The 24,490-nt window shown below is 51.3% G+C and overlaps 2 protein-coding genes across 2 annotated transcripts; one reads left to right on the top strand and one right to left on the bottom strand.

Moving 5' to 3' along the window:
- Positions 1-259: 259 nt before the first annotated feature.
- Positions 260-11,024, top strand: LHX6 (LIM homeobox 6). Its single transcript, XM_087703669.1, has 6 exons — positions 260-415; positions 6,769-6,869; positions 6,957-7,052; positions 7,839-8,013; positions 9,499-9,602; positions 10,910-11,024. The coding sequence occupies exons 1-6, from the start codon at positions 382-384 to the stop codon at positions 10,928-10,930; spliced, it is 531 nt and encodes a 176-aa protein (XP_087559795.1). The 5' UTR covers positions 260-381; the 3' UTR covers positions 10,931-11,024.
- A 2,950-nt stretch (positions 11,025-13,974) lies between these two features.
- MORN5 (MORN repeat containing 5) lies at positions 13,975-24,215 on the bottom strand. Its single transcript, XM_087703668.1, has 5 exons — positions 24,005-24,215; positions 22,513-22,624; positions 22,197-22,328; positions 14,518-14,591; positions 13,975-14,145 (listed from the first exon to the last, which is right to left on the bottom strand). The coding sequence occupies exons 1-5, from the start codon at positions 24,095-24,097 to the stop codon at positions 14,083-14,085; spliced, it is 474 nt and encodes a 157-aa protein (XP_087559794.1). The 5' UTR covers positions 24,098-24,215; the 3' UTR covers positions 13,975-14,082.
- Between the last annotated feature and the right edge of the window lie 275 nt (positions 24,216-24,490).

The following is a 24,490-nucleotide window of genomic DNA, read 5'->3' as shown; positions in this document are numbered from 1 at the left end:
CAGTCGATGATACGAGCCGGTTTTCTGCAAACTAATATTTCCCACCATGTTTGGGGTCGAGAATGCTGCGTTGCTGATGTTTTGCCCTTCAGGGGATTTGGCACTTCTGTATCTGGGGCAGAAAGTTGGAAGAGTTTTGAAAACAAAAACGACTCGTAGTCGTAGCCATTCAGCGTCTCCTCTCCTTTTTTCAGTCGGTTTGGTACCAAATGCGCTCGCTGCGGGAGGCAGATCTACGCCAGCGACTGGGTGCGGAGAGCTCGGGGCAATGCCTACCACCTGGCCTGCTTCGCCTGCTTCTCTTGCAAGAGGCAGCTGTCCACGGGGGAAGAGTTTGGCCTGGTGGAGGAGAAGGTACTATGCCGGATTCACTACGACACCATGGTGGAGAACCTCAAGCGGGCAGCAGAGAACGGTAGGTAGCCCTCTCAACCCGTCCTCCCGGGTGCTTTGTGGCTCGTCCTTGAGTGCATGGTCTCTTCCACGAAGGTCTCAAGAACCTCCTCAAGTCTGTCCTTCCTTCACATCTGTTTGACTTAGGCCAAGAGTCAGATGCCTTTCTGAGGTCAAAAATCTCTCCATCCATCCAACTTCCAACCACCAAGGAAGTGGGGAAACCAGAATTTGGCAGGCCCCTCTCTTAACGCTTGGCAGGGATTTTGATTTTAGTGTTGGTTTCCTTCCTGAATGGTGGGCAGCTCCTTTAGGATCTGATAAAGCAGCCAGGACCTCCAAGGGTTGGGTTGTGGGCTACTTGGCCCTTGACAAAATCCACACAGTTGCCTAGGAGGTGAACGTGGGCACTTGGCAAAGCAGGCAGGGTGGAGATTGGCTGGCCGGATCTCCTCCGATGAGTTCAAGATGCGCCAAGGTGTGCCAAGGAGCTAAGCGGGATGACATAGAGCAGTGTTTTTCAACCTTGGCAGTTTGAAGATGTGTGGACTTCAACTCTCAGAATTCTGGGAGTTGAAGTCCACACATCTTCAAACTGCCAAGGTTGAGAAACACTGACATAGAGAGATTTGGAAATCCGTTCAGTTGAGACAACTTGTGGTGTCCACTTCTGGCTTGCACCCAGGAGGCAAAATGGAGAAGGGTGGCTTTGTGTTAGAGGGGAAGTTCGCACTACACCCAGAGTAGTGTGGGTGTAGAAGCATCAAAGGGGGGGGGGTTCTTATTTTTGTTCAGGGGGATTTAAGGCCTTGGGGTTAGAGATCTTATGAAACGGGTCAACCAAAACGGCTCCACCTTCTTTGGTTCCTTGACAATGGAGTAGTTGGCGCGCCGTGGTTCTAAAAATTCCTTGGGCCTTATACAGAATTAAACTTGACTCTCTGTTCTGCAGCTACACAGACAAAGCTAGGTCCCCCCCCCCCCACTCATCCGTGGCAGGCATTTTATCTTTTTATTTGAGCTCCTCTTCTTGAACCACTTCAGCTCTTTGTGACATGAGATGCGCCACTGTGTTTCAGCCTAGGATCAAGGGAGGCAGCAGGAGAGGCCCTCGACGAGGGATTAAAACTGACCCAGCCTGCTGGTGACGTCTCTATTTATCTATTCTTAACCAGATTTATGTATAAAAAAAACCCCACCTCCCCACTCCCAACTCTAACAGTGGGACTCCGGGCAGCCTGCAGCCCAAACACAAACAAGGCAAGAAAAGTCTTGGTTAAAACAAGAAAAATATTCCAGTGGGAAATGCAGATTATACAATAGCGACGAAGCACTGTCACAGAACAGCCACCAGGGGGCTCCGTTCAGTTGCCCCTGCTGTCTGCCCCCCCCCCCCCTGGCTCTTTGCTGAAGACCAGGAAACGTGAGATTCCTTGTCTAAGCTGGCTAGAACGTATCTTGGATTTATCTTGGATTGCTGCTCTCTAGAAATAGCAGGGCAGGCCTGGGTTCCCCATCAGTGTGTGGTTATTTGGAAGGGGCACCGCTGGCATCGCAAGATGTCCCCAGTTCTCTTTTTTCAGTTTTTGTTTTTGTGACAAAGATGCAGAGAAAAAATGTTCCAACACTGGGAGTTTTTTAAGAAGATGTTGGATATCCATTTGTCTGAAGGGTGGTAGGGTTTCCTGCCTAAGCAGGGGGTTGGACTAGAAGACCTCCAAGGTCCCTTCCAACTCTGTTATTCCATTCTATTCTATTCCTTATTCTCTTCTTTTCTATTCCTTATTCCCTTCTCTTCTTTTCCTTCTTCTCTTCTATTCGTTATTCTATTCCATTCCTTCTCTTCTCTTCTTTTCCTTTTTTTCTCTTTTTTTTCCTTCTCTTTTCTATTTGTTATTCTATTCTATTCTATTCCATTCTATTCTATTCCTTATTCTCTTCTATTCGTTATTCTATTCTATTCCTTATTCTCTTCTTTTCCTTCTTCTCTTCTCTTCTATTCCTTATTCTATTCTATTCCTTATCTCTTCTCTTCTCTTCCTTCTTCTCTTCTTTTCCTTCTTCTCTTCTCTTCTTTTCCTTCTTCTCTTCTTTTCCTTCTTTTCTCTTTTTTCCTTCTCTTTTTATTCGTTATTCTATTCTATTCTATTCCTTATTCTCTTCTATTCCTTATTCTTTTCCTTCTTCTCTTCTATTCCTTATTCTATTCTTTTCCTTCTTCTCTTCTTTTCCTTCTTCTCTTCTATTCGTTATTCTATTCTATTCTATTCCATTCTATTTTATTCCTTCTTCTCTTCTATTCTCTTCTATTCCTTCTTCTCTTCTCTTCTTTTCCTTCTTCTCTTCCTTTCCTTCTTTTCTTTTCTTTTCCTTCTTCTCTTCTATTCGTTATTCTATTCTATTCTATTCCTTATTCTCTTCCTTTCCTTATTCTCTTCTCTTCTTTTCCTTCTTTTCTTCTCTTTTTTTCCTTCTTTTCTTCTCTTCTTTTCCTTCTTCTCTTCTATTCTCTTCTTTTCCTTCTTCTCTTCCTTTCCTTCTTTTCTTTTCCTTCTTCTCTTCTCTTCTATTCCTTATTCTCTTCTTTTCCTTATTCTCTTCTCTTCTTTTCCTTCTTTTCTTCTCTTCTTTTCCTTCTTTTCTTCTCTTCTTTTCCTTTTTCTCTTCTCTTCATTATTGTATTCTATTCCATTCCATTCCATTCTATTCCTTCTTCTCTTCTATTCATTATTCTATTCTATTCTATTCCTTATTCTCTTCTCTTCTTTTCCTTCTTCTCTTCTATTCTCTTCTTTTCTTCTCCTCTTCCTTTCCTTCTTCTCTTCTCTTCTATTCGTTATTCTATTCTATTCCATTCCCCATTCTATTCTATTCCTTCTTCTCTTCTCTTCTATTCATTATTCTATTCTATTCCTTCTTCTCTTCTCTTCTATTCATTATTTTATTCTATTCTATTCCTTATTCTCTTCTTTTCCTTCTTTTCCTTCTTCTCTTCTATTCTCTTCTATTCTCTTCTATTCTCTTCTATTTCTTATTCTCTTCTCTTCTATTCCTTATTCTATTCTATTCCTTCTTCTCTTCTCTTCTATACCATACCATACCATGTCACACCATACGAGGCTTGGCTCAGTTGAGTTGACACAACCGTGGCTCAGGCGCATGGGATTCCCAAGAGACAGAACTTTGCTCAAGTGTTAAAAAGTTTTTTAAAAAACTCAAAGAGAATTCTCTCTCTCTCTCTCTCTCTCTCTCTCTCTCTCTCTCTCTCTCTCTCTCTCTCTCTCTCTCTCTCTCTCTCAGCAAATGCAAAAGAGAGAGGGGGGAGAGAGGGGGGTGGGGGAAAGAGGGCGTGCATGGTCCCTCCTTGCGCAGCAGATGGAAACGATTTCGAGAAAAGGGGAAGGCGAAGAAGGAGGGGAAATCTGAAAATGAAAATAATCAATGTTTCTGTTTACAAGGTTTAAGCAAGGAGATGAAAAACAAAATCAAAACAAGATGCCACAGCGGGATGCGGTGGGAGGCCGGGCGTCTGAGCCGCCGGGTTGTGCCTCCTCCTCCTCTTCCTCCTCCTCCTCCTGGTCAGGCTGGCCCGGCAGATGGCTAGGGGTGGACTCGGACCCAGGTTCAGAGGCTTTCTGGGTGGCCCCCGCGGGAGAGAACAGGGTCTCCTTGACCTCCTGCTTGAGGGAGGAGATGCAGAGGAGGCCAGAAGCGAAGGGATGGCCAGGCAGAGAGCCCCGGGAAAGTTCTCCAGAACCTCCAGCCCCAGAGGGGCTTCCAAGAGTCCTTCAGGGCTGGGGATCCTTCACTCCTGAAGTTGGCAGAGCACCTAGGAGGTACGGATGAGAAGACATGACCTCAAAGGTCAGCGGGTCCATGTTGAGAGTCCCTTCTGCCATCCTTTGGGGCTCTCTGTCTTGCAGTGGTCATTCCAGGTGGCTGTTGAGGTCAGCTTCTCTCCTGCTCCCTGTTTCGGGTGGAGGCAGGAGGAGGTCTTCAAAGATGGCTGCTCTTTTTTTTGGAAAAGTTTCTTTATTTTTATTTTTCCATCACTTCTCTTACATCATTTACCTTCCAGTGTGTCACCTGGGTCCAATCTTTGTGCCATCATACTTAACACTTACATCATTTTTACCTTACCTTTACCTGTCAACTTTTATTTCAGCTCCTCCCCTGTAATTCTGTGTCCTTTTCCAAATTATTCAGTTTTCTGTTTCTTTTTCTCTACATTGGTTTTTCTATCCAGTGGATAAAAACATCCCCATCTCTTATAATGCCCCGATTCTACCTTCTCTTTCATTGCCAAACGTCAATCTGTTCATTTCTGCACACAGTCTAATATATGTAATTTTTTAATTGGCTCTGAGGGAATTTTTTCCCCCCCGTTTTCCAATTTTGTGCAAATACAATTCTAGCTGCGGTTATAACACGAGTGATTAAAAATACATTTTCTTTACTAAGTTTCAACAGGCTGCTCCATATTGGGCCTCAGCATCCCTCCCTCCCAATCCCTCCCACCTGGGTGGGTGGGTGGGTTCCACCACAAAACCGCGGTAGACAAAAGCGCGCTCGGCGAAAGCGCGTATGTGACGTCATCACAGCGCGACGAAAACATCGCGCTGTGATCGATAAATGTAAAAATAAAGCGAAAACCTTACCCTAACCCCCCAAACCTAACCCTAAGCCTAACCCTAACCCTAAACCTAACCCTTAACCTAACCCTAAATCTAACCCTAAACCTAACCCTTAACCTAACGCTAAACCTAACGCTAACCCTTAACCTAACGCTAAACGTAACCCTAACGCTCTAAACCTAACCCTAACCCTTAACCTAACCCTAACCCTAACCCTAACCCTAACCCTAACCCTAACCCTTACCTTTATGTGAATCGGCTTGCTTTAATTTTATTTTTATTTCAATTTTTAATTTTTTTCGTCGCGCTGTGATGACGTCAAATGCGCGCTTTCGTCGAGCGCGCTTTTGTGGACCGTGGTTTTGACGGGTCACGGGTGGGTGACCTGGCTCTCCCCCTTCGCTTGCCTTCTCCCCCCCCCCGGATGCTTTTGGAATGCCAGGGGTTCCCTGCAGGGCACCGTGCCAGCTTAGTGGGGGCAGCGATGGGCAGAGGAAGGTGGCAGCCGAGTGGCGTGTCCTGAACTCTTTCCCGCGGACTCCTGGGAGGGGACGCAAGTCTGCCCATCCGTCCGTCTGTCCGTCTGTCGGAACCTCTGGGACTCCGACAAAGCGATCTTGCCTTCGCCAGAGGAAGGAAAATAAACAGATGTTTCTGAGGCTGACTTCCATTAATCATCCCGCAGCAACGAGGCCGGCAGCTCACGGAGGGAAGGAGAGGGCATTCCTTCAGCCTGAGCCAAGATAATTGCCTCTTGATACAGAGGGTGAGGAAGGCCTGGACGCAGCCACTGGTGGCTTCCCACACTCGTGGCTCTCTCTTGCCCTGCCCTGGCGTTGCTCCCTGCACTCCGGAGCCCATGGGGCTGATCCTGCGAGGAGCCCCAATGGAAGCCCCTTCCATTGGTTGGATTTCATTCGTTCGGTTTACCTTGTTATCCCGGGCGGCTTACAAGGCGATAAAAACAGACGTAGCGAAGGAATTATAAATCTAAGGTAAAGGTTCCCCTTGCAAGTATGTGCCAGTCGTTCCCGACTCTAGGGGGCGGTGCTCATCTCCCGTTTCAAAGCCGAAGAGCCAGCGCTGTCCGAAGACGTCTCAGTGGTCATGTGGCCGGCATGACTCAATGCCGAAGGTGCACGGAACGCTGTTCCCTTCCCACCAAAGGTGGCTCCTATTTTTCTACTTGCATTTTTTAACGTGATTTCGAACTGCTAGGTTGGCAGAAGCTGGGACGAGTCACGGGAGCTCCCTCCGTTACGCGGCGCTTAGGGATTCGAACCGCCGGCCTTTCTGATTGACAAGCTCAGCCTCTTAGCCCCTGAGCCACCTATTATAAGTATAGGAGCAGTTCAAAAGGAAAGCGATTATTGGACAGGGTTGCGATTGCCAGAGTTGGCACACAGGGCAGTTTTTTCAGAGGAAGGCGAAGAGGATGACACCAAGAGAAGGGATGAAAGTCACCACATTGAGACCCAGCCCCAACATTTCAAGGAACCAAAGAAAGACATGACGGTGGAGCCTCCAAGCACGCCTGAAGTCTACCTGTGCCAGGAGAGGTCCAGCTGAAAGGCTGGGAGGCGTTTCGTGCCTCTTTCTACAGCTTCAGCTGATGGGGGGGACTGGATTTCCTGTCCATAAGCCCCACCTGGGAGATAAATCAGGCCCCATGGTGTCTCTCCCTCCCCGCTGCCCCCAGGGTCAGTTTGGGGTCTCCCCTCATCCCCCTCTTCTCTTGCAGGGAATGGCATCACCTTAGAAGGGGCCGTCCCCTCCGAACAAGACAGCCAGCCCAAGCCCGCCAAGAGAGCCCGGACGTCCTTCACAGCAGAGCAGCTGCAGGTACGGAGAGATCTGAGGGTGGGGGGGGGAAGGTGCCAGTTACTGAGGAGGGGTCTCACCGTACACCTCTCCCCTTCCCCCGTGTAGGTCATGCAAGCCCAATTCGCTCAGGATAACAATCCAGACGCTCAGACGCTGCAGAAGCTGGCGGACATGACTGGGCTCAGCAGGAGAGTGATTCAGGTGAGCATTTTCTGCGCAGAATTGACCCCACTCCCTCCTAGCACTGATGGCGTCACCTACTTGGGTAAGGAAACGCCTGCAAGAAAACCACCAAGCTCAGAGAGCAGCAAGGACCCCGCATATTGGGGCGCCTCCTTCGACCAGCCGGTTCAGAAGGCGAGGTGGCCCCCCAGCCCCTTGGTCCTTTCTGGTTACTTTTCTTCGGACCCAGGAAAAGAGCCTGAAGCCAACTCCTGGTCCCAAGAAAAACCCCTTTTATTAATTGACTGTGAATTCTGCTCATTCGCCTCCAGCAAAGTCTTTCAAGGGAGGATTTACGGTCACAGACCTTCTCTGGCTTGGAGAGCTGCCAGGCCGAGATCTGCAGAACTTGGCAAGGAGCCTCGGAGAGTCACGAACCAATTAAGCGAACTAATTTTGTCTCCTGCAAACTCCACTCCCCTTTTGCTCCTCTTTTATTCCCTTTGGGAGGGTCCATTCACCGTCCACCTGTGGCCTTACTCCCAAGTCGACCCCTGTTCTTTAGCTGTTCCCTTCGTCTGGCCACTCTGCGCATGTGCACACTGGGAACAGGCTCCAGCTGTTCTTCTGCCTCACTGATGTCTGACTCTGAAGGCAGCTGATAACTGTCAGACGGCCCTGGCCCCCTCTCTGCCTCCGACACAGAGCCCTCACCAGAGCCTTCCCCAGACTCCAGGCCCAGCTTCCTCCCCAACATCCTCACTGTCGGAATCTTCTGCCAGCTCTGCCACAACAGGCCACCTGAGCTGCTCCTTCTTTCTCCAGGTTTGGTTTCAGAATTGCAGAGCGCGGCACAAAAAACACACCCCTCAACACACGGTGCCCCCCTCGGGGGGCTCCCAATCCCGCCTCCCTTCTGTGCTGCCGGAAGACCTCCACTACTCCCCGTTCAGCGGTCCTGAGCGGGCCAGGATGGTGACCCTCCACAGCTACATAGAGAGTAAGTAGGGGAGGGGGCAGGGGGGGGCTCGAGTGGTGCCGGACAGCCTTACAGGATTATTTCGCTGGAAGTGGAAAGGAGACCACAAGGAGGAGAGCAAGAGAAAAGATGAAGACAGTTAGAAGCCGAGGGTCCTGTCCTTCGCCCCCCACCCCCCAGCCTGCAGCTGTGCCAAAATCTCTCCAGGCAGCTCTGAATTTTCTGCATCAAACGGGTCTCTTCTTCAGGAGGGTTGAGAGCCCCCCCCCATTTTCCTGCCAGATCAGAGGACTGCAGAGCATTGGGGGCCCAAGTTGAAGACCGCAGTTCCCCCACCCCTGCTCTGCAGGATGAATGAAGCAGAAGGAAGGAAGGAAGGAAGGAAGGAAGGAAGGAAGGAAGGAAGGTGGGAAGGAGGGAAAGAAGGAAAGAAAGGAAGGGAGGGAGGAAGAAAAAAGAAAGGAAGGAAGGAAGGAAGGAAGGTGGGAAGGAGGGAAAGAAGGAAAGAAAGGGAGGGAGGGAGGGAGGAAGGAAAAAAAGGAAGGAAGGAAGGAAGGAAGAAAGAAAGGTGGGAAGGAGGGAAAGAAAGAAAGGGAGGGAGGGAGGAAGGAAAAAAGGAAGGAAGGAAGGAAGAAAGAAAGAAAGGCGGGAAGGAGGGAAAGAAGGAAAGAAAGGGAGGGAGGAAGGAAAAAAGGAAGGAAGGAAGGTGGGAAGGAGGGAAAGAAGGAAAGAAAGGGAGGGAGGGAGGGAGGAAGGAAAAAAAGGAAGGAAGGAAGGAAGGAAGAAAGAAAGGTGGGAAGGAGGGAAAGAAAGAAAGGGAGGGAGGGAGGAAGGAAAAAAGGAAGGAAGGAAGGAAGAAAGAAAGAAAGGCGGGAAGGAGGGAAAGAAGGAAAGAAAGGGAGGGAGGGAGGAAAAAAGGAAGGAAGGAAGAAAGGAGGGAAGGAGGGAAAGAAGGAAAGAAAGGGAGGGAGGGAGGGAGGAAGAAAAAAGGAAGGAAGGAAGAAATGTGGGAAGGAGGGAAAGAAGGAAAGGGAGGGAGGGACGGAGGAAGGAAAAAAGAAGGAAGGAAGAAAGGTGGGAAGGAGGGAAAGAAGGAAAGAAAGGGAGGAAGGGAGGAAGAAAAAAAAGGAAGGAAGAAAGAAAGAAAGGCGGGAAGGAGGGAAAGAAGGAAAGAAAGGGAGGGAGGGAGGAAGGAAAAAAAGGAAGGAAGGAAGGAAGGCGGGAAGGAGGGAAAGAAGGAAAGAAAGGGAGGGAGAGAGAAAAGAAAGAAAGAAAGAAAGAAAGATAGCAAGAAAGCTTTAATTGTGCCTGGAAACACACTTGGCAGAAGTTTTCCTTGATGTCCCTGCACACTTTGTGTTCCTCTCTCCCTTCGAACCCACACGCTTGGGGAGGGGCAGCCCCTGGGTGCTTGCAGACGGGGCAGGGCAGGGGGCGGGTGGGCCATCCGCCCATTTACGCCCACTGCCACCCCGAATCCAAGTTGTGGTATCTCGTCCTCCGCAGGTCAAGTCCAGTGTGGACAAATGCACTGCCGCCTGCCCTACGGAGCCCCCCCTGTGCACCTCAAGGCCGACATGGAAGGCGCCCTCTCCAGTCGAGGGGAGAAGGTAGGAAGGGGTGAGGGGGGCGACCGTAACCACGGCGGCTTCTGCAGCCCTCTGTGAGGCTGAGGGGAGCCCCCATCCTGAAGCCATGATCCAGAAGGCCCCCCCACTTAGAATTGGGGGTCCAGAAGGACGCCTCCCTCTTTCCCAGCGGAGGAGGGGGGCATTTCCAACCCCCGTTCACTTCCTCCCTGATCGGCTAAGCACGAAATCAGGGCCAGCCCCATCGTTCCCGGCTGTTGGCCTGCCTTGCTGGCGGGAGGACGGAGCGGGGATGCGATGGACGGCTCAGCGTGCGCAGCAGCCGATGCGAAGGATGCCAGGAGGGCTGGGGCGCGTGGGAAGGCAGCTTCCAATTTAGCCTCAGGTGGCGAGGATGTGGGCTAGCCCAGTGTTTCTCAACCTTGGCAACTTGAAGATGTCCAGACTTCAACTCCCAGAATTCCCCAGCCAGCATTCGCTGGCTGGGGAATTCTGGGAGTTGAAGTCCGGACATCTTCAAGTTACCAAGGTTGAGAAACACTGGGCTAGACACATGCTCTCCCTCTCCTCTTTCCGTCCACCCACCGCGTCCTCTTTGGAGGCGGGAGGAGGCCTGTGCAGGGCGCCGCGACTGGGTGCAATCCCGATAATCTCTTCCTAGTTTCCTGGTGCTGGAGATCCAGACAGGGGAAGGCAGGGAGCTGGCCTGGGGGAGGCAGCGGAGTCTTCTCCCGAATGGCTTTCCCACCAACCTTCTCTATTTTGGGGGGCCTCCGGTGGCTGGAATGGGGAGAGGCCTAGCCTTCCCCCCCCAGGTTCCTGGGAGACTCCTCCGGCATCTTGAGCTGATCTCCAGGAAGAGGGACTCCCACCTCTCTGAGCAGGGGGAGTTCATCTCAGGCCCCTCCAAGCAGGGGAAGAGAGAGAGAGACCTCCTGCCGTCTTCCTTGCCCTGATCTCACAAATCCCACCTTCCCAGCAGGGTCTATCTGACATAAGCTGCCTTGGGGAGGGAGGGAGGGCAGATCAATAGCAGTAGACTTATATACCGCTTCATAGGGCTTTCAGCCCTCTCTAAGTGGTTTACAGAGTCAGCATATTGCCCCCAACAATCTGGGTCCTCATTTTACCCACCTCGGAAGGATGGGAGGCTGAGTCAACCCTGAGCCGGTGGGATTTGAACCGCTGAACTGCTGATCTAGCAGTAGCCTGCAGTGCTGCATTTAACCACTGCGCCACCTTGGCTCTTTGGTCCCCTCCCCTTCTTGCTCCCCACTTTGGTTCTTCTGCAATGCCTCCCAAGCTTCTCTCTGTTTCCCCCCCCGCAGGTGATCTTATTCCAGTATTGATTGATCCTTTCCCTCAATTCCCGGGACTTCTGATGCTGCTGCTGCTTTCAATCTCCCCAGCATTTCATCCCTTGGCCACCGAGGGACCCGCTCAAGATCTTGGCTTCTGGGTCTCAGCGGCCGCGGCTGTGGCCACCACCAGTGAGCGTTGAGCGTTGGCCGACGTCGTTCTCCACCGGGTGCCGCCTGGCGAAGACTCTGGGCCTTCTCCGAGGACTTGCTGTGGATGTATCTTGTCTTCTGCTGCCGGTTTAACGGACGTAAGGACGGGCATTGTGCCACCTGGGCTGAATGCGTTCCTTCAAACACCACGGGACGCGGTTGAGCTCCGACCTTCAGAATCAAGTTGCACCGGTTCGTCTCAGCGTTCAGCCAGGGAAACGAGGATGGAAGGTGGGAACTTTCTCTGTTTCGACAGAGGTGGCGGCCACGGATCTGATTCCTTTTTGACTCTCGAGGCTTTTGATTTTCCCCGCAAGCAATGTTGTTCTGGGTGTTTTGGGAGGACTGGAGGGGCTTTGCGGCCCTCCAACCAGAGGCTGACCCTCCGAGCCCCCACCTCAAACTCTCACGGGTGCTTCTCATCTCGTCACCCAACAGCCGTTGGGAAAAACGCTTCCCTCCCTACATCTTGGGAGCAAAAACCCAACGAATTGGGGCTTCAGCCTTGGCCCAGAGCTGAGAAAAATGTGTTTGTTTTTTAAAACCCTCCCAGTGGCAACATCGAACTTTAAAAAGAAACTTGTGGGGTGACGGGAAAGATGGGACTTTTGTGCTGCCGGGACTGTAGCAAAACTGGAACTTCTCTCTCTCTTCTCTCTCTCTTCCCCTCTTATTTAATGGTGTTTGGCGTCCTCAGGTCATGCTCTCCCCCCCTCCCTCCTTCCCTCCCTCCCCCCTGGAGAGCTCCCGATCTAGGCAGATCCCCCTCTTCTCCCCGGGCTCTGATGGCACTGATTGTGTTCCCTAGTTGGGTCGCGAAACGTCTGCAAGGAAAACCACCAAGCTCAGAAAGCATCAAGGACCCCCACAGTCTTCCTCCTCCTCTTCCTCCTCTTTTTCCCCTTTCTCTTCCTCCTCCTCCTCTTCCACCCCTCCTCCTCCTCTCCGCAAACCCTACTCCCGTCTAGCACTGATGACGTTCCCTAGTTGGGTCGCGAAACGTCTGCAAGGAAAACCACCAAGCTCAGAAAGCATCAAGGACCCCCACAGTCTTCCTCCTCCTCTTCCTCCTCTTTTTCCCCTTTCTCTTCCTCCTCCTCCTCTTCCACCCCTCCTCCTCTTCCACCCCTCCTCCTCCTCTCCGCAAACCCTACTCCCGTCTAGCACTGATGACGTTCCCTAGTTGGGTCATGGAACGTCTGCAAGGAAACCACCCATCTCAGAGAGGCCCCCTCCATTCAACCCATTCTCCTTTATGGCTACGATGGCCCATTCCCATCGCATCCGTGGCTTCGTGGTCCTTCCGTGCCCCTTGGGAGGCTCCATCCACAGAGAGCCCAGCACCACCTCCTCCCGAGGATTCCCCCGCCCGGAGAGCTGGACCTGGGGGAGGAAGCCGCCAGTGGTGTCCTTCTTGGTGGTCCTGGGCGGCCGAGGGCAGGAAAGGGGGCCCGTGCGGAGTGACCCTTGAACTTCCCGGCTCAAGACATCCTCCTGAATTGCGGAGGGGACAGAGGTCACCCTCCCTGGCGGCTGCTGTGTGCATTTTGTGTGTGTGTGTTTCTTTCAAAGGGACGGCAACTGCTTTTGGGGGGGGGGGTGTCAAGCAGTGGCTTTGCGGGAGCTGCTTTTTCAGCCCCTCCGCATGAGGAGGAGGAGGGGGGGGGAACCCAAGGATGGATGTGGGGATCAATCTCAGAGGACAGAAAAGGTTTTGTCTTGTTCTCTGATCAGGATATTTTTAAAGACGGTAAACTTTGCTCCCCCCATCTTGCAAAACTGGAAGCCATTCAGTGGATGTTCCATCCATTCACCCTTCGTGAAATGGAAGTTTCTGGAAAATTAAGGCCTGCCCCCAGAAGAGGAGGATGAGTCCTCTTTGCAGCACCCCCTCGTTTAACCGAAGTCTCCTCCCTGGGCGAAGCCGTCTCTCTATCTACATTGAAAAACACACGCAGACACACACATATAGCTGAGCGAAGGTGACCCCTGACCCTGAATGGGCGAACTCTGTGCATGCTCAGAGACCTTCCTGGAGGTTGGGCTACTCTGCCCTATTTTTGCCAATACTGTGCCCCAAACGACCCCTCCAGCATTGGGGAGGGGAGGGGAGGATTTAAAATATGAACCGTCATTCTCACAATCACCCTGTGCAAAACTTCCTGGCCTAATTCAGGCTAGGAAGATTAGTCCAAATCTGCGTAACTCGATTCCTGGCAAAGGAATTCCTGGCTTTCCTTTATGGAATACGTTTGAATTTTTCTATCGCTCTTAAGAGCTGAAGGAAAAATCAAAGTGGGATCCAGTGAGATGCGGGAAGACAGAGGAGGCGACAGAATTAATTCCCAGGCCAATTTTTGTTCGAAAAATGTTCCGAAATATCCACGCCGATAACGTGTGTTTAATTGAAACAGGTTGGGCTTGCAAGGGGAGGGGGTATCTCAAAAAGCAGCGTTGGGTGTCTCTCTTTCTGCTTCTTCTTTTTTTAAAAGCTGGGGTGAGCAGAATTAGGGGGGGGGGTTCAGCAGACGGAGGGGTAACTGCCTGGCCCGGTCAGGAGAAGCCGGGAGTGGGGGGAGGGTCCCGAGGTGTGCCAAATTGTCTCGGGGAAGAAAAAGAGCAGACTGTTTTCTTTTTCTTTTCTTTTTTTTGTAGATTGTGGCAAATTGTGCATGTCTAGAGGGTGAACATGGCTAAAAATAACCTTCGGAAGAACAGGCGGTCAGGACCGGTAATTTATTTAAAATAAAGAGACGAGAGGGGTGGGCGCTGTGGGGGGGGGGCAGGGGAGCGGGAGGGGAGGGAATAATGAAAAAAGAAAAAAGAAAAATTGTAAAGCACTTTTTTTTAAAAAAAAGAAATTCAAAACGAAACAAAAAAGGTCAAAACCAATGTTTGTTTTATTAGCTCCCTTTCGTTGTCGTGCTTTGTAAAATGTCTTATTTGTGTAATAAATAAAGTCGAGTCGAGTCGAGGTGCGGGCACTGACATCACGGAAGACCGGTTCCCTTTTCTTTGCTTTGAGACTCCTCAGCCGGGCTCCCGTCCTTGGCCTTGGGTCCGCCAGTGATGAGGAGGGCAAAACAGACAGACAACAACAACAACAAAAAAAAACCACAATGAAACCTTCACTCCTTGTCTCCTCGGGGGAGGGCAATGAACCCAGAGGGCGTCGGGCAAAGGATGGGCTGGGGGGCTTATGACGGGCATCCCGCTTGCCAACCTGGGAGGAATAGGAGCCTAATTGCGGGCGATTGGCTCACCATTTCCACTTACGGCCCCCCGATGAAAGGAAAGCCGCTGGGCACCCTTCTCTTGGCAGGGGGAGGCCGCGTCGGCCGTAATGGAGAAATTATAGGGGAGGGGTCCTCAGGCAGGGGAAAAACCCAAGGGGAGCCGGGCCCTTCCTCGCGTCCTCCGCTCACCTTCGGCTTGAAGCCAACGCATTCGTCCCAGCCTTTCCGGCAGGTCTTCACGATCCAGTCGTGCTCATCGTCATCTAAGGGGAGACGACGGTGGGGCGTTAATTGTGGTAGGGGGTGGTGGGGAGACACAAAAGGAGAATTAAAATGGATTTCATGTGTGTGTGTGTGTTGTGTGTGGCTTTTCCTTGTCAAACTGGGGAGTTTTGGCCCAAGGGCTGAGCGGAAGAACAATGAAGACTTAAGAATTTAAGACATAAAAGGAGGATTTTTTTTCAAGGCGGATCCGAGGTTTTCCTCTCCAAGAGAAAGCCAAAGTATTTTGGGCTGGCAAAGGGGCCACGTTTTCGGTTACTTTAGCAAGGCGGCAGGACTTGGAAATAAGCCCAACTGAGTTTAAGTAGGGTTTACTCCAGGTTAAGTAATGAATCAAGTCTGATTCCCTGCCCTGGACGTTGACCACAGCCTGACTGCCTTTTAAACAGCGCCGTTTCATTTCATTAAGGTCGTTTTTCACGCTGTCAAAATCGGGCCCTTTTGTTCAGGAGATTTCAGAAAGCACGGAAGGGGGAGCTTATGATTTAATAAATCGGGGGGGGGGGAGGGTCCCATGCATTGGTGTGGGGGGGAGAGGGGATTGAAGGGCATTTTAATCAAGTCCCCTGAACCGCTCCGAATCTTCACATCTAAACTTGATTCTACCTCCTGTGTGGCTTAAGTGTTAGGGCGGTTAATCTGGCCACCGGTTCAAAACGGACACCGACTCCGGGATCCCCCCAATAAATAGATTTTCATTCCTTTTTTTCTTTTTCTTTTTTGCCTCTGGGAATCCAGCTTGTACCCACGGCGCAAATTTCCCAGTTGTGGCCAAGAGAGGTGAAGGAAAGGGTGAGAATGGAGTCTGGGGGGGGGGGGAGGCTCCCCAGTGAGATTTCGGAGGGGCTATAAATGTCCCCCTACTGTCCCGAGAACTTCCAAGCTGCGTGGGTGGGGCACATAGGTGGCTCCATGCCCCCCCCCAGATAATTTGCTCAGGGCTAGAAGATGGGAGTGGACCCCCCCCCCCCCCCCGCCGCATATCCAGGAACACGAATCTCTCTGCCGCCTTCCCTGCAGGGAAAAACACCAAGACTTTCGACCAGGGAAAGGACAGGAAACCGGGTATCTTTTCCATCTCTGCGGTGGGAGCTTCTCCGGCTTCAACGCTGAGGGATGCAGAGGGCTCAGGGCATCCTTCATCACCCCAACGCTCTCCCTGGACCTCCCCAGAAGGACTGTCCAGGCGCTGGTGGGGACAGCCGAGCGAAGGGTTAACGGCTGGAGAGGAAGAGGAGGCAGGCTGCCTGCTAATCACGCCTGCCTGCTCTGAATCGCTGCAGCTGTAGCCTCTTCAGGATGAAACAAGGCAAACTGGGTTTATTGTGCTGAACGAGTTCGGGTCTCCTCCCTGATTGTTGGTAATTGGCGGCCAGGGACTTTAACAGCCTCTCCATCATGTCTTCTCGCACTCTACCTGACGGTGCAGCTAACAATTTAAATCACAGATGCCGGGGCCCGGGCTCGCCAGCAGCTGCTCTCCACCGCCCCGGTTCCCCCTCTGTGCCGTCCCCCCAGCAGCTCCCTCGCCCCGCCACACCGGGGTGAGCCTGAAGAGTTGGGTTTTCATCCATATTTAAAACGGAATTAAAAGCCTCGGACAGACTTTGATTAGCGTTCCCAGACGGCAAAGTTGTAATTACCTTCCTCTTTTATTTTTTTTAAGCTAAGACAATTGTTGGGCGATATTAATAGGAGCGTAGAAGCACATCTTCGCCTTCGGATGTGATTTCCTTTTTTTAAAAAAAATGGGGCACTGGGAGGGTCGGGCAGGGTGGGGGGAGAAGAGGGAGAAGGGAGAATACCAAATACTCTTTAATCAACTAGAAATTATCACCCTGGTGCAATTGGGGGCTCTCTCTTTCGTCTGTTGGGTGGGAGCGGAATCCCATCGGGATAAGATTTATTATCTTTGCGACTCCCCCTTTTCAGTGGCCCCCATTTGCGCCCGAGGAGGAGAGTCCTGGCTGGACCGAGAAAGGGGCAGTCACCCTGGGTTGGCATCCTTCGCCTGGCACCCAAGGAAGGGCAGGAGAGGTATTGAATCCCTGGGGAGCGTCCGTATTTACTTCAGTTTGAAGGGAGCCTGGATGGAGTTTTGAAGAAGAAATTGGACTGCAATGGTCTAGGGCAGTGTTTCTCAACCTTGGCAACTTGAAGATGTCTGGGCTTCAACTCTCAGAATTCCCCAGCCAGCGAATGCTGGCTGGGGAACTCTGGGAGTTGAAGTCCGGACATCTTCAAGTTGACAAGGTTGAGAAACACTGTCCTAACCACTGCTGGGGAATTCTGGGAGTTGAAGTCCAGACATCTTCAAGTTGCCAAGGTTGAGAAACACTGGTCTTCTGTTTCCTGCTTGAGCAGAGGGTTGGACTAGAAGACCTCCAAGTACCTTCCAACTCTGTTGCAGAGTTGAGGGGGCGCAATGGTTAGGGGGCAGTACTGCAGGCTACTTCTGCTGATTGCCGGCTGACTGCAGTTTGACCGCAAGGCCATCCAACCGGTCAGTCTTCCGAACTTCCAGCACTTTGGATGGCACTAAGCTCTCCTTTGCAATGGATGGCTGTGAAGGTTGGACCACAAGGAAGGCTGAGGGCCAAAGAATGGAGGCCTTTGAACTCTGGTGCTGGAGAAGAAGACTCCTGCGTTGAGTCCCTTGGACTGCAAGGCCATCCAACCGGTCAGTCCTACAGGAGATCAACCCCGGATGCTCTTTAGAAGGCCAGATGCTGAAGAGGAGACTCAGACTTTGGCCACCTAATGAGAAGGAAGGACTCCCTGGAGAAGAGGGAAGGATGGAGGGCAGAAGAAGAAGGGGACGGCAGAGAAAGAGGTGGCTGGATGGAGTCACCGAAGCAGCCGGCGTGAGCTTCAATGGGCTCCAGAGGATGGCAGAGGACAGGAAGGCCTGGAGGAACGTGGTCCATGGGGTTGCGATGCGTCAGACACGACTTCGCAACTAACAACAATACATGAGGGTGACTTTCAGGAATCTCAGTAAAATAAAGAACCGCAGTTGGGAAGCCTTCTCTGGCCTGGCCTTCCTGCCTGTGACTTCCAGGCTAACCACAATCCCGAACGTTCCCCGCCATCTTTGGCTGCCAACCAGGAGGGACATCATAGATGCTGGTTTCCATTGAAATGGGGCAATTACAAATGGCTGATCTGGATCAGATTGTGGGTCTGACGGGGGCATTGAAGAGTCACACATGGACAATTTCCTAGTCTGGCTTGAGAATGTTGTCCTCTAAAATCCACCCAGGGTTGAATTAAATAAGAGCAGAGAAAGAATCTACCTTACCTGCCATTCCCAATCCTGGAGGCTGTTCTGATCTGGCCTCCCCCCAAAAGCAGGAGGCAGACTCCGACAAAACCCCTTTTATTAAACAAATGTGAATTCCTCTCCTTCAGCAAAGGCCTGGCAAACGGTCTTTCAAAGGAATATTTAAGACCACAGACCTTATCTATCTTGGAAAGCTGCCAGGTAAATATTTCCCAAATGGAAGGAAAGACCGGGCAGAGAGTCTCTGAGATTCACGGACAGATCTTCACACTCCTGAAATGAATCTAACGACTGAACGAACGAATTGTTTCCTGCAAAAGCCCCCTCCCCTTTCGCTCCTCTTTCGTTTCCCATGGGAGGGGCCATTCACCGTCCACCTGTGGCTTTACTCCCAAGTCGACCCTGATTTCTGAATTGTTCTTTTCTTCTGGCAGCTCTGCGCATGCGCACACTGGGAACAGGCCCCAGCTGTTCCTCTGCCTCACTGCTCTCTAGCTCCGTAGGCAGCTGAGAATTGCCACACGGCTCTGGCCCCCTCTCTGCCTCCGACACAGAGCCCTCATCAGAGCCTTCCCCAGCCTCCAGGACCGGCCCATGCTCCTCTCCAACCTCCTCACTCCGTGATGACAGAGCTCACAGACTGAGCCCAAAAGATTTTGCAGCTCCAAAGCCTCCGGTGCGCAACTGTGTGCATTGCCTTCTGACTCCACACCCAATTTTGGGCGTTGCTAATCAACAGCTACTAGAGAGCAGGGGTCCACAAAATACTCTTCTGCCCCCAGAAAGGTTCCGTGAGAAAACCAGATCCTTTGAGAGCCGAAGTGGCGCAGTGGTCAGGGTGCAGCACTGCAGGCCACTTCAGCTGACTGTTATCTGCAGTTCAGCGGTTCTAATCTCACCGGCTCAAGGTTGACTCAGCCTTCCATCCTTCCGAGGTGGGTGAAATGAGGACCTGGATTGTTGGGGGCAATATGCTGACTCTGTAAACCGCTTAGAGAGGGCTGAAAGCCCTATGAAGCGGTATATAAGTCTAACTGCGGTTGCGAACTGCGATTGCTTTGAGTTCGTCTAAGGAAGCTGCACCAAGCGGTGATTTCTGAAGCAACGGCTGCACTGATCCATATATTGACAACCAAATATATGTAGGGGGGGGGGAGAAAAAGAAAGGCGCTCGCTCGCTCACCCGTCCCATCTCTCTGCCCTCCAGAGGATGGAAAGTGGCACACAGCTAACACAATGTGTTTTGTTCCCTGCCCAGGAGCAGACTCAAAAGAGCTCGTGATTAATTTCGGCACAAGCCGAACATTCTTGCAAACAGGTCTGGCGCCCGGTTCTTTGAAGAATACACTGATTACCAACAATTTCTCAGGGCTTGCCACAAACATTATGCCTTTTGTTGTGCAAAAGAAAAAAAAAAGGAGGGGGGGGGAGAAATAGCAGAATCAACCATCTGGCAAATGCCCCAGAGCTAAAATCTTTCACACGGCTTATAATTCACAATGATTAAATATACAAAAGCGGAAAAGAGGAAGAAAGGGGGGGGGGAAGAGAGAGAGAGTTATACTATAGTATGTTAAAAAAAAAAAAAAAACCAGGGGGACATTCATTGCTTGATCAAAACCCAAAGCCATCCACGGAAAAAGTATGTGAGCAGCAACACTTATTTAGTTCCTTCCAGGCTAACGGTTTCAATTTGCGACTTGCACAATTGCCGTTTGAACCCGTCACAGCTAACTGGGGGCCTGGGTGTCGCCAGGCCATTTCCTGCCCTGTTTTTCAAAGGGCCAGGTGTGCTCCCGAGGGCGATGCCAGGCATGGGTGGGCAGAGAGAGAGAGGGGGGGGGATTCAGGGCTGCAGAAGTGCCAGGGAGGAGCAGAAGAAGAGGGCAGGGAAAATCGCAAGGTGAAAAAAAGGCTCGTTCACGATGCACTTTTAATCCTGGCATCTTTGCAATTCCTCTCTCGAATCCCAGGCGGAGGCAGAGTTTAGTTTCTCTCTGGGTGGGTCTACCTGCCCTCGAGGGGGAAAGCGGTCTCCTCCTCGAACCCAGCTCCTTAGGAAGAGGCGGGGATGGCCAGCGAAACCATCTCTGCCGTTCTCTCTCTCGCCCAGAGGTTCCTAAATGTTTCCTGCCATCTGTTTTTGATGCTTCCAGATCTGGGCAGTCGCCTGCCAGGGCTTTCCTGCTTTTCCGGCGAAGGAGCAGCCCTGGATCCGTTCCCTCTCACGGCTGACCCTTCCCTTGCACGCTCCCCCACCCCCCCCGCCTCTCTTGTCACCTCCGTGGCCCCCGCCGGCTTCGGAAGGCCCTCCGGGGACAGCCAGTGTTCCTTTGAGGGCAGACAGACGCTGCCGATTTCAATTGTGTCCCTGCCCTTGAAAGGAAGGGACGGGCTTTGGCACTGGATCCCATCTTCACACCCATGTGTGTCTCAGAGGGGGGGGGAGGAGGGGGCCACGCTCCTCCACACGGCCCAGCAGCCACCCCTTTGCAAAGCGGGATCCGCACGATGATTGTTGTCCCGGCTGTCCGCTCAAAGTTTATAGCAATAGAAGGAAACAAAGGGTGCGTTCAAAGCGAAGACGGATGGACGGACGGATGGACAGGGAGGGGGAAGAATTCCAAGGAGTCCCTCTCTCTCTCTCTCTCTCTCTCTCTCTCTCTCTCTCTCTCTTTTTCTCTCTCTCTTTTTCTTTCTCTTTCTCTCTCTTTCTTTCACTCTCTTTCTCTTTCTTTCTTTCACTCTCTCTCTCTCTCTCTTTTTCTCTCTCTTTCTTTCACTCTCTTTCTCTCTCTTTCTTTCTTTTACTCTCTCTTTCTCTCTCTCTTTCTTTCTCTTTCTTTCTCTTTCTTTCTCTCTCTCTCTCTCTCTCTCTCTCTCCCTCCCTCCCTCCCTCCCCCCCCTCTCTCTCTCTCGGTTGACCGGTCACCATTCCTGTGTGCTTATCTCACTCCTCATGCTTGGCACACTGAAGCAGAGGAGTTTGGTCTGATGGCACCCAGAGGCATTGAGATTGGGTTGCAGGGAGGGCTCGGCGGGAGAGATGGCTCAGTACCACCTAGGCCAAAGTTCTGGAGATGTTGCAGGACACATCCCACCAACCCAAAGAGTGCAGAGAAGAGCAACCAAGAGGATGAGGGGACTGGGGGCTAAAACATAGGAAGAACGGTTGCAAGGAATTGGGTAGGTCTAGTTTAATGAAAAGAAGGACCAGGGGAGACATGAGAGCAGTCTTCCAATATCTCAGGGGTTGCCCCAAAGAAGAGGGAGTCAAGCTATTCTCCAAGTCACCTGAGGGCAGAACAAGAAGCAATGGGGGGAAACTAATCAAGGAGAGAAGCAACTTAGAACCAAGGAGGAATTTCCTGGCAGTTAGAACAATTAATCAGTGGAACAGAAGTTGCTTCCAGAAGTCGTGAATGCCCCAACACTGGAAGTCCTTAAGATGATGTTGGATAGCCATTTGTCTGAAATGGTATAGGGTTTCCTGTCTAGGCAGGGGGTTGGACTAGAAGACCTCCAAGGTCCCTTCCATCTCATCTATTCTATTCTATTCTATTTTATTCTATTCTATTTTCTATTCTATTTTCTATTCTATTTTCTATTCTATTTTCTATTCTATTTTCTATTCTATTTTCTATTCTATTTTCTATTCTATTTTCTATTCTATTCCTATTCCTATTCCTATTCCTATTCCTATTCCTATTCCTATTCCTATTCCTATTCTATCCTAACCCTGTCAAGGCCATGGCCGATCCTTACAGTGGAGTCTCTAGAATCCAAGTAACCTTCGGGGGGGGGGGGGGGTGTCTTAAGGCGGCTGATCTTAAGGGTCCTAATCCCCCCCACTTCCATGGGGAAGGACACCAAGGCCCTGTCTGGTGTGCCCAGCGTTACCCCAGGACGAGTGGGACCTCCGCCTTATAGCAGTTAGCAATAGCAGTTAGACTTATATACCGCTTCCTAGGGCTTTCAGCCCTCTCTAAGCGGTTTACAGAGTCAGCATATCACCCCCCCCACAGTCTGGGTCCTCATTTCACCCCCCTCGGAAGGATGGAAGGCTGAGTCAACCTTTGAGCCGGTGAGATTTGAACCACTGAACCCATGGCCGATCCTTACAGTGGAGTCTCTAGAGTCCAAGTGACCTTCGGGGGGGGGGGTGTGTGTGTCTTAATCCCCCCCACTCCTTTTCTTATGGGGAAGGACACCAAGGCCCGGTCTGGTCTGCCCAGCGTTTCCCCAGGACGAGTGGGACGAAAGCCTTGCAGCCAACTTGAAAGGGGATGAGCAGTGGGCCTACCTGCATTCCTCAGGAAGCGGTGCCGGTAATCCACCACCACTCTGGTGTTGGGGTTGTAGAAACCGTCTCCGCAGTCGTAGCAGCCGTGGGGGATCTGCCGCGGGGGATCCAGGTTCGTCAGCTGGGAGATCCCTTGGGAAGAGAGGAGGTGAACAGCAAAAACCCCAGGACAACATAGCCCGAGGTTTACTGCTTCGTACCAGGAGCCTCGATATCAAGTCTCTGGGGTCTCCCGACCAGCAGGGAGAGTCTCTGCCCACCTCCCTAAGAGGGGCAGCACCAATAATGCCGTCATCGGGCTGACCCAAGGCTCTACCTGCCGGCTTCAGGCCGTTGCAGATCTCGGTGTAAAACCTCCGGTCGTAGCCGTCACAGTAATGCCATTTATTGTCTTTGTATTCCAAACCATCAGAAAAGGTGTATTTCCCCTGCCGGGGCAAATTTAGGGTTAAGGTTGAGTAGGAACAAGCATTCAGATCCAACTTCCTGTTTCTTGGCTGTGGGGTAAATATACAATTACAAGAGCCGAGGTGGCGCAGTGGTTAAATGCAGCACTGCAGGGCTACTTCAGCTGACTGCAGTTCTGCAGTTCGGCTGTTCAAATCTCACCGGCTCAGGGTTGACTCAGCCTTCCATCCTTCCGAGGGGGGTAAAATGAGGACCCGGATTGTTGTTGGGGGCGATATGCTGACTCTGTAAACCGCCTAGAGAGGGCTGAAAGCCCTATGAAGCGGTATATAAGTCTAACTGCTATTGCTATTGCTATATACCTGGGCTACAAGAGCCAAGGTGGCTCAGTGGTTAAATGCAGCACTGCAGGCTACTGCTAGATCAGCAGTTCAGCGGTTCAAATCTCACCGACTCAGGGTTGACTCAGCCTTCCATCCTTCCGAGGTGGGTAAAATGAGGACCCAGATTGTTGGGGGCAATATGCTGACTCTCTGTAAACCGCTTAGAGAGGGCTGAAAGCCCTATGAAGCGGTATATAAGTCTACTGCTATTGCTATTACACCAGGTTGTCAGCTAGTAAGTTATGAAACTGTTTTCATCAAACATAGGAAACTAGTTGGGAATGACCAACAAGGCAGGTAGAAGTAGTAAGACTCACTAAGCAAGGTGTGGTATTTCTAAAGAGGATGGACCTCCGTGAAGGACATCTAAGGTCCATCCAGCCAGTGGTCCTAAAAGGTCCTGATGGGACAATGGGATACTTGAGAGACCGCCTACTGCCAATTACCTCCACTAGACCGATCTGATCGCATAGATTAGGCCTCCTCCGAATTCCATTATCCAGCCAGTGTAGACTGGCAACTACCTGGAGGAGAGCCTTCTCGGTGGCTGCTCCGACCCTCTGGAACGAACTCCCCATGGAGATTCGGACCCTCACCACCCTCCAGGCCTTCCACGCCACCCTAAAGATCTGGCTGTCCCGGCTGGCCTGGGGTTAAGATTCTAACCCCACTCGAATTGTGTGATTGTTGTGTTTTTAATAATGATGTATTGTGTTTATGTTAGAAATTGTTTGTCCTTCCCCCCCCCCCCTTTTTTTTTGAACTGTGAGCCGCCCTGAGTCCCCCCAGGGAAAAGGGCGGCATACAAATAAAGAAAAAAAAATCCATTCTGGATCTTTGTTCAGTATTGTCTTAGAATAATGTGTGCACCACCCAGGAGGCATCTACCAAGGCTTCGGAGATGGAGGATGGCTCCCCATAGCGGGAGGTCCTTCTAGGTCCAGATGGGTCAAGATCAGCTCCCACCAGGGTGTCAAGAACCCCCAGAGGCTCCCGCTTCCCGGGATGAAACCCTACCTCCACACAGATGCCTTTGTCCCAAGTCCCTTCGTATTTGCTTCCGCTGGGGAAATACAGAGTTCCTTTCCCGTGGAACATCCCGTCCTTCATCTCTCCGTCGTACTTGGTGTCGGTGGGGAGGGTGTACGTCCCCGTCCCTTCCAACCTGGGGGGAGGGGGGAGCCCAGAGAAACTATCAGGCGTCTAGTCTACACCTCTCTCCAACCACACAGGCCCCCTCCCCACGCGGCCCCGTCCTTCACCCTCATTCAAGGAAGCAACTTCCCTCCAAGTTGTGAAATTGTGAATGCTCCAACACTGGAGGTTTAAAGAAGACATTAGATATCCATTTGTCTGAAATAGTGTAGCAGGGGGATTGGACTAGAACAGTGTTTCTCAACCTTGGCAACTTGAAGATGTCTGGACTTCAACTCCCAGAATTCCCCAGCCAGCATTCGCTGGCTGGGGAATTCTGGGAGTTGAAGTCCAGACATCTTCAAGTTG

The sequence above is a fragment of the Thamnophis sirtalis genome, unplaced genomic scaffold (genome assembly GCF_051295495.1).
Source record: "Thamnophis sirtalis isolate CommonGarterSnake01/CBP01778 unplaced genomic scaffold, rThaSir2_p1.2 scaffold_2, whole genome shotgun sequence".
Lineage (NCBI taxonomy): Eukaryota > Metazoa > Chordata > Lepidosauria > Squamata > Natricidae > Thamnophis > Thamnophis sirtalis.
The sequence above is the reverse complement of the archived record's forward strand: the minus strand, read 5'-3'. Positions and strand labels throughout refer to the sequence as shown.